Genomic DNA, 13,938 nt, shown 5'->3' on the forward strand with positions numbered 1-13,938 from the left:
GTGAGCCTCAGAACAACAGTGTCAGGTATTATTAGTCTCATTTTATAGATGAGGAAATTGAGAAAAGTTAAGTAATTTGCTCATGGGCACAAAATGTCAGAGGTAAGATTTGAACCCTTGTCTTCTTCACCCCAAGTCTAGTACTTTATCTACTATACCACTGTGCCAAAGATGCAAACAAGCACGAATCTAATGTGACTTCACATTGCACCAGACTCTTAGGAGTCTAGGTCAGGACCAAGGTAGGTGACTGTTCTCTTGTATTTGGCTTTATCAAGCCATGTTTTGGGCAGGATACTGATAGGGAGTTCATCTGGCAAAAGGTAATTAGGATGGTAAAAAGACTTGAAAACAGGCCAATGAAGAAACTTGGTATGTCCTGGAGAAGCCTTGGGGAAGGGGTGGGGATGGCAGAGGGAGTGGAGACCTACTTAAAAGGCTATCATATGGAAGAAGTGTGCAAGTCCAGAATCCCAGGGCCTAAGAAGTCTCCAAAAAGGAAAAACTGGCTGTGGTTCTGTCACAGAACCTGGAGGCAGAGGCAAGAGCTCTTCTGCATTTCATTAGACAGCTGCTATGAGGATTCTGGGCTGCCAACTGAGAATTTTTCAAATTGGCACCAGTTGATATTCCAACAGAACCAGGGGTATTGGCTCAATGTTTACAGAATGTTGAAAGGGAAGTTATGGCCATACATTGTCCCATTTCCCATGAAGTATAAATAAAATAAAATAAAATAAAAACAAAAGGAAAGTGAGCCTGTTCAAGATAATTTTGGCTATCAGTAAACAAAGGATGTCGGGGAAGAATTGTAAACGTGGAACCATTGCTCAACTGTAAACTTGATTTCCTCCCATTTGAGTGTGGTACCGTTCTCAGCACCAGAATTACAAGGCTAACATGCCTCAGATGAACAAGATTGCAGCTTCATCCGTGTGACTGAAATGGAAGCTAAGCTGGAAGTCCTAACTAGCCAATGGGAACTCCAATTTAGCAGTTTGTAGGTGAAAAATAGTGCATTGTAGTCAGTGGAGACAGCCCTGGATTTGGTGTTGCGAGGTTTGGGGTTGCATCCTGGGCAGATTACTTAACATCTATGAGCCCCAGCATCCTTCTTTGTAAAATGGGGACATCAATGATTAGACTACTTTCATTTTAGACTTGTGAGAAAGGCACTTTGTGAACTTAGAGAACCACAGAAATAGTGGCTATTATAACCACATAGTCACAGCTAGGTGGCACAGGGGATAGAACAACAGGCCTGGAATCAGGAATATTCATCTTCATGAGTTCAAATCTGTCCTCAGGTATTTACTACATGTGGGACCCTGGAGAAGTCACTTAATCCTGATTGCCTCAGTTTCCTCACCTATAAAATGAACTGGAAAGGGAAATGGTAAACCACTCCAGTATCTTTGCCAAGAAAACACCAAATAGAGGCATAAAGAATTAAACATGACTGAACAGCAGTAACAATAACCATTTTCTGCTAGAAAGGTTGAGATCAGCCAAATGGAAACTAAGAATCAAAACCATCACGTTGCAAGAGTTGCAGAGCAAGTCCTGCATCTGGACAACTGCTAGAAACATTATTTTTTTCCATTTTTTTCCCTAAGTTTTAGGGCAAAATTGCTAAAGGAAAAGAAAAGGTGAGGGCATGGGAGAAGGGGGAGGGAAAGGAGGAGAAGACAGATGTCAGGGAAACATCAGGAAAAGCAGACTAAAGCAAGCCCTTATATCCTGTTTATTCTTAGTCACTCAAGAAAAGTCTCTTCAAAATTTTAAAAAATAATTTTTAAACCCAGCCTAATGCTAAAAAAAATTGAGGGGCAGCTAGGTGGCACAGTGGATAAAGAACTGGTCCTAGATTCAGGAGGATCTGAGTTCAAATCCAGATTCAGCCACTTGACACTTACTAGCTGTGTGACCCTGGGCAAGTCACTTAACACTCATTGTCTCACAAAAAAAAAATACAACGAAATACTGGGAGGGCCAACCACCAACCTACCTGCCCTCTGCCCCAGTTCTCCAGGCTAAAGAGGAAGCACCATACTCACTGAGTCTATTATCCCTTGCAGAGCTTGAAAGCCATCATTCACAGGAAACACATGGTCCTTGCTGTCAGCGATTCGAGCCAGCTAAGAATATACAAAGACATATGTGTCAGGTCTGGATGAAACTTTCTGAGAGAAACAATGGGATTCAAGAGACTCAGACCCCTTTCAGAGGGAGAAGGAACCTGAGGCCTCCAGCGGCCCTCTGGGAAGTAACCACAAAGCCAACAGTGATAATGAGCTTACCAGGCAGGCCCTGGGGCAAAGGCAAAAGGGTTCTGCTCCAATTTTGACACTTGTTTTAATACTTTTCTTCTCCTTGGGAGCAGAAGTAAAAATGGCCTGTTAGACCAAAACTTGGTCTGACTTGATGTATTTATGAAGTTGGGAATAGGCCATTGGCTTATTTTTCTTCCATTCACCCAAATTCCTGCTGGCAACTTTGATTCAACCAGATTCAAATTCCCTTTCAGAGCAGATTTTTAAAATAAATGGAGGCTTTGGTTTTTAAGGATAGAGATGGTTAGGGAGCCTCTCCTTCCACCTAGAGAGAGCTAAGTAATTATAGGAACTGACTTAGCTCAAATGTTTCTGTTTGGCAGAGTCTTGGGATAAGGAAAGAAAGAGGCTAATCTGAATGACCCTAAGATTTCTGTTATTCAAGTGTCCCAATGTCTTGGACAATCATGTACCAGGGCCCTGAAAATTTACAGTAAAGACCTTTTTGAGTGGGTGTTCCGTTTTAGGCCTCTTCTTACTGACCATTTCTAATCTTTGAACCTCTCCATCCTTGCTGTTATGCTTCTCCTAAGTAGCCGAGTAAGAGGTGGGTTTAAACTCAATCTACCATTATATTTGTTAGCACAGAAATACACTGAGTAGATGGAATCAACTGGAAGTCAGGCTAGAGTATTAAACCCCAGGTTTAAACAGTTCTTCAGGAAAGTGTGCGAAATGGTAGAATTCAATTTCATATGGATTGCAAAAGCTGAGCACAGTGGGTCCTGTTTATGAAATGGAATTCATCTAGTTATTAGGTTGTAGGCTCTTAAGAGAAGGCACTGTCTTACTTGTATTCATATCCTCATTTTTTTTTGCACACTGCTTGGCACATAATAAAATTCTTGAAAGCCCTTAAAAACCATAAAATACCTAAAAATGCTTTAAAAAGTGCTCTCTCTCTCTCTCTCTCTCTCTCTCTCTCTCTCTCTCTCTCTGTATACATATATGTGTGTGCGTGTGTGTGTCTCCATTTCTCTTTTCTCTTCTCTTCTCTCTCTCTCTCTCTCTCTCTCTCTCTCTCTCTCTCTCTCTCTCTCTCTCTCTCTCCTTCTCTCTCTGTCTTCTTCTGTCCCTTTCCTCTTTTCCCCTTGCCCCAGTGCAAGATCTTTTTAGGATCTGGAGTCCTCCATGACACAAACTGAACACCTAAATTAAAGGGCCAATTTTAAATTATCTTATGGCGATCTCTCCACTATAAAAGAAAACTATGTTACTGCTATCTGAACGTTACAGGAAGGGGATTTTATTTGGAATCAGGAAGTCTGGATTCTGGTCCTGATTTTGTCTTTTAATTTACTCATTGGCCAGTCCTCATCTAAGCCAGTTTTTTAGTTTTTCATCAGCAAAGGGAGAGGGGTGGTCTAGAGTTCTTAATCTGGAGTCCATGAACTTGGAGAAAAAGAAATCTTTCTTTTCATTAAACATCTAACTGAAAGTTAGCCTTTCCTTCAATTATAAAAGTAGGCAATTTCTTTTTCTTTTCTTTTTGTGTGGCAATGGGGGGTTAAGTGACTTTCCCAGGGTCGCACAGCCAGTAAGTGTCAAGTGTCCGAGGCCAGATTTGAACTCAGGTCCTCCTGAATACAGGGCCAGTGCTTTATCCACTGTGCCACTTAGCTGCCCCAAGGTAGGCAATTTCTAAGAAGGAATCCATCCATAGGCTCCTGCAGATTGCCAACTTAGTCTATGACACCACAAAGGTTAAGAATTCTTGGACTGGGTGCTCTCCTTTCAGGTTCTAAATCTGGTCATCCTATCTACCTGGATTTCCATTGGGATTCTATTTTCCTCACTACTGCAGGGGAAATGCCCCGCCTTCTCTCTACTCTTGTGACCTTCTAGTTGCTGGTTATTTTTTCAATCATGTCATGACTTGTCAATCGGCTCACATAATTCATGTATATTTTCTGGTTGCTCTTTGCCTAGTCTTTGTACATCCTATCTATCTTTACCTTCCAATCAGAGGCTAAGAGAACATTAGAGCTAGAAGAGACCTTAGAGATTTAGTCTAGTTCCCTCATTTTACTGAAGACAATAAGGGCCAAAGAGATTAAATAACCTGCCCAAGATAGCATCCCTACCAAGCTGATAGAGCCTGCATAGGAATCTGTGTTATTTGAGGCCATATCCAATATGCTCTGCCTTACAATATTTATGCACTTGATTTTGATCACTTCTCTAGCCTCTGATTAATATCTGCCCACATTTGTTTCCTACTTCCGCTTCCTCATTGGTCCCTGTACTAGCTAGTAGTCCAACCCAACTACATGCATATTATCTTCCCTGGTTAGCCAGCCTTTCCATTAAATTGTCTGAGATAATTCAGATTTGTTCTCAAAACCCATGGGAATTCCAAAGCTGCAATTCTTGTGGCTGCCAAAGATGTGATATATAGCCCCAACCCTTCCAGTCTTCACTATCCTTGTTTCTTTTCAAGTACTTCATACACAGCAGACTTGAGTTGTTCACTGAATTGTGCTGTTACTATGTACTGAGAGAGCATCCCTCTCACCTCCTCCAGCTCCAGTATAGGCCAGACTCAAGAATGTTCTGCTTCCCTTATGTGACTATAGCTGGCAGGTTATCAAGGGTAGCCTAAAGTCTTCAGCCCAGTAATCAGGCTCTTCCAGCAGTGGCAGCCTTCTACCCAAGGGTGCTAGGCCTGTAATTGATGGACCCCTAGCCCTCCTTTCAACAGCTCAAGAAGTAATTATTCCCCACAGGCTAGATTTTTAAATAAACTTGAGGATGAGAAGGTCTTCCAATAGCTCTCTTGCCCAAACTTCAAACTCTTTGGGCCTCAGTTTCCTCATTTGTAAAAAGAGAGTATTGCAGCAAATGGCCTCTGAGGTCCCCTCTAGCACTAGAGCTATGGTTTTTAATGATTCCATGTGCATGATTTATACTTAATACAAAAGTCATAAGTGTACATGATTTAGGAATCATAAGAAACACACACAAAACCAAATTCCACTATCTTCACATATCTAAAAGCTGCCGAATCAAAAGGAACACATGCCATCTGATGCCAAGCTCCATATCGGTTGTTCCTACTTTTATTTGTCCACAATATTTTCATATGTGTTTTAGTAATATAGTTTTACTGGTACGGGTGCTCCCTTTACTGACATAGAACTCAACCCCTCCACCTAAGTGGGTACTTTAAAGAGTGGGCTGTGGCCTCGCATCCAGCCATGTGGTGATGAGCCTTTCAGCACTTAGCTAGGCTGATCCTTGGATGACAGACACATGGTCCATTGCCCATACTCAAAGACCTTCCAGCTTGGTAGGACCTGTCAGGACTCATGCTCCACTGACATGGCTTTCGAGAATCCAAGGCCATCTCCGGTATCATCATCATAGGGTTTTAGTGGAGGTCTGTGGGAGTGGTTAAAATAGCCCTTTCCTACTAGATATAATCTGTGAAAACCACTGGTCGTACCTGAGTTTCATTGAAATCTTTCACCCCAACACAGTAGACAGTTGCACCTAGGTCTCGAGATCTGTTAGCCTAGAAGGAAAAGATAAAGACATCAAATTAGAAAGGGAAGAAGACCACAGAACACAATTGATTAAAAACAAATAAAACAACTTAAATATTCTGGGATAGTTTGCAGTTCCCATATTTTCAGATTACATTTTAATTTGATAAAAGTTTCTTTCTACTAAGCAGCCAAATACTTTTTTGATTTCAGAATAAACTTTTCTTTTGTCAACATAGATATATGACAACAGTCCTCATTTTTCTGGCTCTTTAAAGTTTATTGGGTATATTTCCTACAAGAGGCCTGTGAAGTAGGCAATGCAAAAATATTCTGATTTTATAGATGGAGAATATGACTACATCATTTGCTAAAGGACACATTACTACTAAGACCTAAAGCTTCTGACCCCTTGTTCACTGATCTTCAATTGTGCCATTCTGCATCTCATGAGGTATGTTTTAGGTATGATTTATTATAGTTCTGTCACTAAACAATTTTATTTTAATGATTATTTGATTTAATCTTTTTTAATTAAATATTCTGAACAGCCATCTCAGACCTAAATCATAACACGTATCTATAAAAATTTAAGAATGCATTAGCAGATATCACCATACACTATATGTGCGTAATTTCCATGCTAAATGGAATGAGAAGCTTTCAAAATACAGAGCCTAGCAAAAGAGATCAATAGCGTGTGGGAACAGGATGAGTTGAACATCATCCCTGTCGTCCCCTCTGCCTCTAGCATTGTACTAAGGATGCCACCTTCTTCTTCTTCTTCTTCTTCTCCTTCTCCTTCTTCTTCTTCTTCTTCTTCTTCTTCTTCTTCTTCTTCTTCTTCTTCTTCTTCTTCTTCTTCTTCTCCTTCTCCTTCTCCTTCTCCTTCTCCTTCTCCTTCTCCTTCTCCTTCTCCTTCTCCTTCTCCTTCTCCTTCTCCTTCTCCTTCTCCTTCTCCTTCTCCTCCTCCTCCTCCTCCTCCTCCTCCTCCTCCTCCTCCTCCTCCTCCTCCTCCTCCTCCTCCTCCTCCTCCGTCTCCGTCTCCGTCTCCGTCTCCGTCTCCGTCTCCGTCTCCGTCTCCTTCTCCGTCTCCGTCTCCGTCTCCGTCTCCGTCTCCGTCTCCGTCTCCGTCTCCGTCTCCGTCTCCGTCTCCTTCTCCTTCTCCTTCTCCTTCTCCTTCTCCTTCTCCTTCTCCTTCTCCTTCTCCTTCTCCTTCTCCTTCTCCTTCTCCTTCTCCTTCTCCTTCTCCTTCTCCTTCTTCTATTTGAGGGGTTATGAGGGTTAAGTGACCAGGGTCACACAGCTAGTATAAGGATGCTTTCAATAAGCTTACAGAATATGCATTTAATTTTATTCAAATACAAAAAGTAGTCATTTTGTTCACTTGTACCATAGTCATTTGAATATTAAACTAAAAAATAGCATAATAGTGACTTTCTCTAGCATATTTTGTCAGGTGATGCAGTGGATAGAGTGATGGACTTCGAGTCAGGAAGATTCAAGTTAAAATCCTGTCTCAAGTGCTTCTTAGCTGTATGACCATGGGAAGGTCTGTCTCAATTTCCTAATCTGTAAAATGGGGACAATAATAGTACCTACCTCTCAGAGTTGTTTTGAGGATAAAATGAGATGATATTTATAAAGCGCTGTGCAAACCCTAAGGCACTATACAAATGCTATTTGTTTTTATTCTTACTTCTAAGTGAACATAATTGAAAACTATGAGATCATAGCAATCTAAATGAAACCGTAATACTATCCTTAAAGTTCATCATACATGTCATGGGGAGAGTAGTATGGCAAAGTAAGGGAATGACCACAAGAGATATACAGAAGGTACTCTGTGTACAACCCTGAAGGTGCCAAAGTAGGTGTAAAGAATGGGTAGGAATCTTGAAATGCTAACCAATTAGGCCCTGGCTATATGACTGATTGGATTATTATCCCAATCAATTGGTCAGTCAATAAGCACTTATTAAGCACTAGATAATGATATTATTCCAATGAATAATAAGGGATACAATACAGCCCCATTTGAAACCATAGCAGTGATCAGCTTGACACAGAATACAGTCTCATAAGTGGTGTTCCTTTTTGTTTTGGTCCCATAAGAGGGACAGATACATAGCAACCAATCAGAAATATCAATATCCTCCCTACTAGAAATTAGTACTGACCACTAAAGCAAGCAAATGAAGAATATACATGAAACAGAGTGAAGGCACTAATACTTTCAGATTGTATCATAACAAACTTGGAAACAGATCTCAACAGTTATGATCAAGGGATTAATACTGTCTTTTTGTCAGTGGTATTCACAATTCCACATTATACAATAATCTATTACTGACCAGGGAAGGGCTATCATTAAAAACAACAACAACGACAAATAAAAACTTTCATCCCTAAGGTTAGATTAGATAAAAGATGAAGTTGAGGAATTCACAGAAGCTGAAGATGGTTAACTGGAAGACTCCAAGGTCACTGAAAAATCTCCAGTAAATATAAACTCCCCAAATTAAAAATTAAACACATAACAAAAATAGCACCAATGTCTCAACTGATTTTTAAAAGATTTTGTTGTTCAGTCATTTTCACTCATGTCTAACCCTGTTATTCCATTTGGAGTTTTCTTCATAGAGACATTGGAGTGACTTGCCACTTCCTTCTCTAGTTTATTTCGCAGATGGAGAAACTAAAGTAAAGAGGGTTAAGTGACTTGCCCAGGGTCACACAGCTAGTAAGTGTCTAAAGCCAGGTTTGAACTCAGGAAGATGAGTCTTCCTGACTCTAGGCCCAGAATTCTATCCACTGTGCCATCTAGCTAGATAGCATTTATATAGTAATTTGTAAAGCATTTTACAAATCCTAACAACTCTGAAAAATAGATGTTATTGTCCTCATCTTATAGATGAGGAAACTGAGGTAAACAGAGCTTAAGTGACAAGCCATGGGTCATCTGAGGATGAATTTGAACTCAGATCTTCCTGACTCCAGGTCCAGAGTTCTATCCATTCAGCCACTTAGCTGCAGGGATATTGACATATTTAGACTACAATTCTTTAAAAACAAATCTCTTTTTGAGATTTATGCCATAAATCCAACTAGCCTATTATGCCCAAAATTATGCCAAACAAATTATGCCAAAATAGTAATTCAAAACAGTCAGTTCATGTTATAACAACCATTAATCAAAACATTCCTTCACTCTATTTGACAGAAAATGGGAAAAAAACCATTTCAGCACCTGCATGGAGCAATATATGTGCCACGTTGCTGTGGTAAGAACCATAGGAGGAAAGGTAGAACCATAGAGGAATTTATTCTTAGAACAAGAATCAAATACTGCCATGGCAGAAGTGACTTGAAAGAGCCTTTGAATATCTGTTGAAGGACAGTTGTAACACTACTTCAGTGTCCAATTGGTATATACTAGAAAACTTGGATGCCATACTTCTTAAAGGCAAACAAAAAGAAACATCTGAAAAGAATTCAAGAAACCAAAGGATATTTGAAATTCTAGATTCCCTTAGCAACTAAAAGCAAAAGTTTAAAGGTCGAGATGATACAAGGAGTGAAAACAAAGGACATCGGAAACAATTCAACTTCGATGAAAAACAGAGGCTTGAGAAGTAAAGAAAGCAAGGGGAACACATTCACCTCCCACCAAATGTCAGACGTGGAATATTTCTGAACATATATATGGTTGTAAGAAGTCCAATACAATAACAATACTAATTAGATTAAATATTAAATAGAAAACTTTCATACCATTAACACAATGAACTATGAGACAGTTATATGAAGGTAGAAGACAAAAATTCTAGCCTCTCTGCAGAACTGGAAAGTGTTGTAGCTATCTAAAATCCATTATTACCAGCTCAAATCCTTCACAGTGGTACATGCAAAAAGGCATTTTACTAGCTCTTTTCAAACATAAACCTGATGCCACCAATGACAACACTGATTACTGTCCATGTCTATGCTTTATATAACTATAGAATTTTATGGCTTGTAAAGTACTTTACAAATATTTCATTTTATCCTCACAACAACTCTGGGAGGGAGGTGCTAGTATAATCCTCATTTTACAGAGAAGAAAATTGGGGTAGACAGTAAAAATTATTTACCCTCTTCATTTTCCAGAAGAGGAAACCCATGACTTGCTATGATTCATACAAATAGTAAATGACTGAGACCAGATTTGAACTTGACTCTTTCTGACTCTAGATCCAGAACTCTACCCACTGTACCACCTAGTTGCCTCATTCATGGTTTATATCATGAGAAAAATCTATAAATTCAAGAAAATGACATATTGGCTAATGTCAAAAAGGGTGGGCCAAAATAGTCCCAGATGTATAAAGAACAACTTATTGCTTCAGAAATTATTAAGCAAGCTGAATACCAATGCCATTACATATACTTATTTTGTTAATTATTGCAAACTCTTTGACTTGGTTTCATGCTCAAGACTTATTCAAGCACCATAAAATCTATAAAAGGAACCAAGTCTAGTGAGAACACTAATGTATTTTATATCCACATGGATAGCAGGTCTCTATTTAAAACATGCCACTATCACAATAAGGTCTGAATAGAGGAAGAAAATAAATCCTAAATATGCATTACCTGGTTAAATGAACTGAAAACAAAACCTAGGCAGACTGATTAACTCTTGGAGAGACACTAGAGGGTATTGACTGGAGATGTCCACATTGAGGAGTCAAGATAGAAGTTCATATGCATGGATTAGAAAGAATTTATGGCCTCTTAGAATGGAAACTATGGAAACTGGGCTTAGTGTCAGAGGCTTTGAGTTCAATTCCCAGATGGGACACTTACAAGCTATGAGACATGGAGCAAGGCATAGAAATTTTCTGATTCAGTTTGCACATCCTGTAAAATGAAGGTGTTAAAATCAGTGATTTCTGAAGTCCTGTCTAATATTATGATCCTAAAAAGGGAAAAGAGACCTTAGGAGTCAGAATCTAAGCAATCTTCAAAAAAGGAAGTAGTTCTATAGACTTCTGGACAGATGATCATAGACATCAGTCTCCTCTTGAACACCTTTAGGGATAAGGAACTCACATAATTACAGCATTTAGAGATGGAAGAATCTAATCTAAAAGAAATCTCTATTAGTACATACCTAACAAGTGTTTGTCTCTCCTCTGCTGGAAGACTCTCAATGAGGGAGACCCCACCATCCTTTGGGGCAAGCCAGTCTACTAACATCAAGCTTAAATCTGCCTCTTCAAATTCTATCATTGCTTCTGGTTTTACCCTCTGGCATCAAATAGGAATACATATAATTCCTCTTACACATAGTCCTTTGAATACTTGAAGATAGCCACGATATTTCCTCTTAGTTTTTTCTTCTTCAGCTAAACATCCTTAGTTCCTTCAACCAATCCTCAGAGGCCTTTCACGATTCTGGTTTCCTTTTCTCTTCTGAAAGCTTTCGAGCATTCATCTATGGTGCTCAGAACTGGACACCATACTCCAGCTGAATTACTTAAAAGTTATTTTTGGTTGAGTCAAAATTTAAGGCTATTGAATACCTATTCACTGGCCCTAATGCTGACTTGGGAGAGGGGGTGGTCAAATATCTTTACTATGTATTGCTAATTCTTTATGGTATATTATTAATGGATTTGAGGCAGCTACGTGGCACAGTGGCTAGAGCACCAGACCTGGAGTCAGGAAAACCTGAGTTCAAATCTAGCCTTAGATACTTCCTAGATTTGTGACCTTGAGTATATTACATAGCCTCTATTTGTCTCAGATTCCTCATCTGTAAAATGGGTGTAATAATAGTACCTACCTTGCAGGGTTGTTGTGAGGATCAAATGAGATAATATTTGTAATTTGTGCCTAACACAAAGTAAATGGTATATGAATGTTAGCTATCATTATCATTGTTATTATTATAATATTTAGCACAGTCCCTGGCACATAGCAAGCACTATATAAATAGGTTTTATTGTTGTTCAGTCATTTCAGTCATGTCAGATTCTTTGTGACTTCATTTGGGGTTTTCTTGGAAAAGTTACTGGAGTAGTTTGCTTCTCTAGTTCATTTTATAGATGAGAGAACTGAGGCAAACAGGGTGAAGTGACTTGTCCAGGGTCATACAGCTAGTAAGTGTCTGAGTCTGGATTTGAACTCAGGAAGACTCATCTTTCTAGCTGCCTGTATAAATGTTAGCCATTATTATTTGAGCCGAAGTATTGTGGTAGAAAGGTCATCGGACTTGGTGAGATCTGGATTTGAACTTCCTACTTATTTGTTTGGTGAACTTGGACAAGTTAATCAACCATTTTGAACCTTAGTTTGGTCATCAAACAGGACCACCTCATTAGGGTTGTCACAAATGTCAAACATGATGGGGGTGCTTTGTAAACTTTAAAACAATAATTAAGGGCTAGATGTAATTAAGTAAAAAGTTAACCACACTATGTATCTTTTATTAACCAAAAACTCTGCCTTCTGTATTAAATAATTCTTGAATTTCAGAACTAGAAATAGGAATACAACTTGACCTGGAACAGTACTGAGTTATAGCATATATTAAGCAAATATTTGTTGAATTCAATTGAAGAAAGCAATTTCTCCCTCTTCTCTTCCCTTCTACAAGCCCCAAGCCTTGAGGCTTACAAGTAAGTGTGGGTGGGATAATAAGATTTAGAACTGGGAAGAAGCATTCTCATTTTACAAATGAGGATACTAAGATGAAGATCGATTAAATGTCTCAACCAATGTCGCACCAGAAATAAGTAACGGAGATTTAAATCTGTCATCTGATTCCAAATCAAGTGCTCTCCTACACCTTCACTGTAATAACCCTACCTATGCACAAAATTTTCCTTTACTACAATGATATCACCTCTGATGGTAACTACCACTTGACTGATCAAAAACCTTCCATAGACATCCCCCTAACACACACACACACACACACACACACACACACACACACACACACACATACACACACACACACACACACACACACACACACACACACACACAGCCTATGTCTGGCAGTTCTTTGTAATCTAGTCTCAATCTACCTGTCCAGCCTCCTCTTCTATGACTTTCTTGAACCCCCTAGTCTAGCGGAGCTACATGTGTGGTTAAGTGGGAGTTTATATACATATATATATATATTATTCCTTCTTTCCTCCACAAAGCATGCTTTTATTGGCATCTAGCATACTGAATTTAATGTCTATGCATGTGACATACACAAAATTCTTTCCCACCATCCCCTCCACAGAGATTTCTAGCAGACAGCAATCTCTTTACTCTCCAGTCTTTTCCTCCTTGGGTTTTTATATTGGATTTTTTCTTTATCCAAACTAAGCTAAATTCAGTACCTACCACATAGGCAAGTTTTGTCCTGAAAAACTTAAGCATATCACTTGCCAAATATTCAGGAAATACATAGCATATTAGTCCCCGTATTATCTTCCCTTGACTGTTTAGTTCCTGATACATATTTAGAACAAAATTTTGAAATGTGTCTTTTCTAGATTACTCTTTCCCTCCAAAATTAATTTTTTTAAAAAAAATATGCTTTGAAATAAAAACCAGGTTGTCAACAGAGATTTCTTTAAGTAGAACAAATTTTTTGCTTGGGTATGAAAAAATTTAAATTAAAGAAATTGCCAACTGTTTGTTGTGGTTGGGATGAGTATGTTGGTCAGCACCCCTCCTCTATTTTTTGCCCAGTTGCGTTTGATCCATCTCCCTCCAGATCTTTGTGTCGCTCACTCACTTGTTCATCTGGCTTGGGAGTGAGCCCATCACCCACCTACAATGAACTTCAGCCCCTTAAAGGAAACATCATCCAGGGTTGTACCAAGTGTTTGTTCCTTCCTTTCCTTGGCTGAAAGTACTCAAACTCCAAAACTAAAACTTGAAAGGAAGGGAATTCCTAAATATAAATTCACATGTCAATCATTTAGTAAATTCCCCTCCTCACTTCCATACAAGTAATGGCAGTTTCATTTAAAGAAGTGTTTTGCTTGGTCTGTCAGAGCACTTAGAAAAAAGACAAAGACTTGCTGATCAATGTTGGGCTAGATTTCAACGAACTGCACTACCAATTG

General features: G+C 39.1%; 1 protein-coding gene across 1 annotated transcript in view; it reads right to left on the bottom strand.

Moving 5' to 3' along the window:
• Positions 1-13,938, bottom strand: part of ANTXR1 (ANTXR cell adhesion molecule 1) — a 309,785-nt gene that overhangs the window by 236,097 nt on the left and 59,750 nt on the right. Inside the window, exons 7-8 of the mRNA XM_043987300.1 lie at positions 5,779-5,847; positions 2,058-2,138 (exon numbers count right to left, since the gene is read on the bottom strand). Of these exons, the coding sequence (XP_043843235.1) occupies positions 2,058-2,138; positions 5,779-5,847 (150 nt within the window). The remainder of the gene's footprint in view (positions 1-2,057; positions 2,139-5,778; positions 5,848-13,938) is intronic.

This window comes from Dromiciops gliroides, chromosome 2, assembly GCF_019393635.1.
Source record: "Dromiciops gliroides isolate mDroGli1 chromosome 2, mDroGli1.pri, whole genome shotgun sequence".
In the NCBI taxonomy this organism is placed as follows: domain Eukaryota; kingdom Metazoa; phylum Chordata; class Mammalia; order Microbiotheria; family Microbiotheriidae; genus Dromiciops; species Dromiciops gliroides.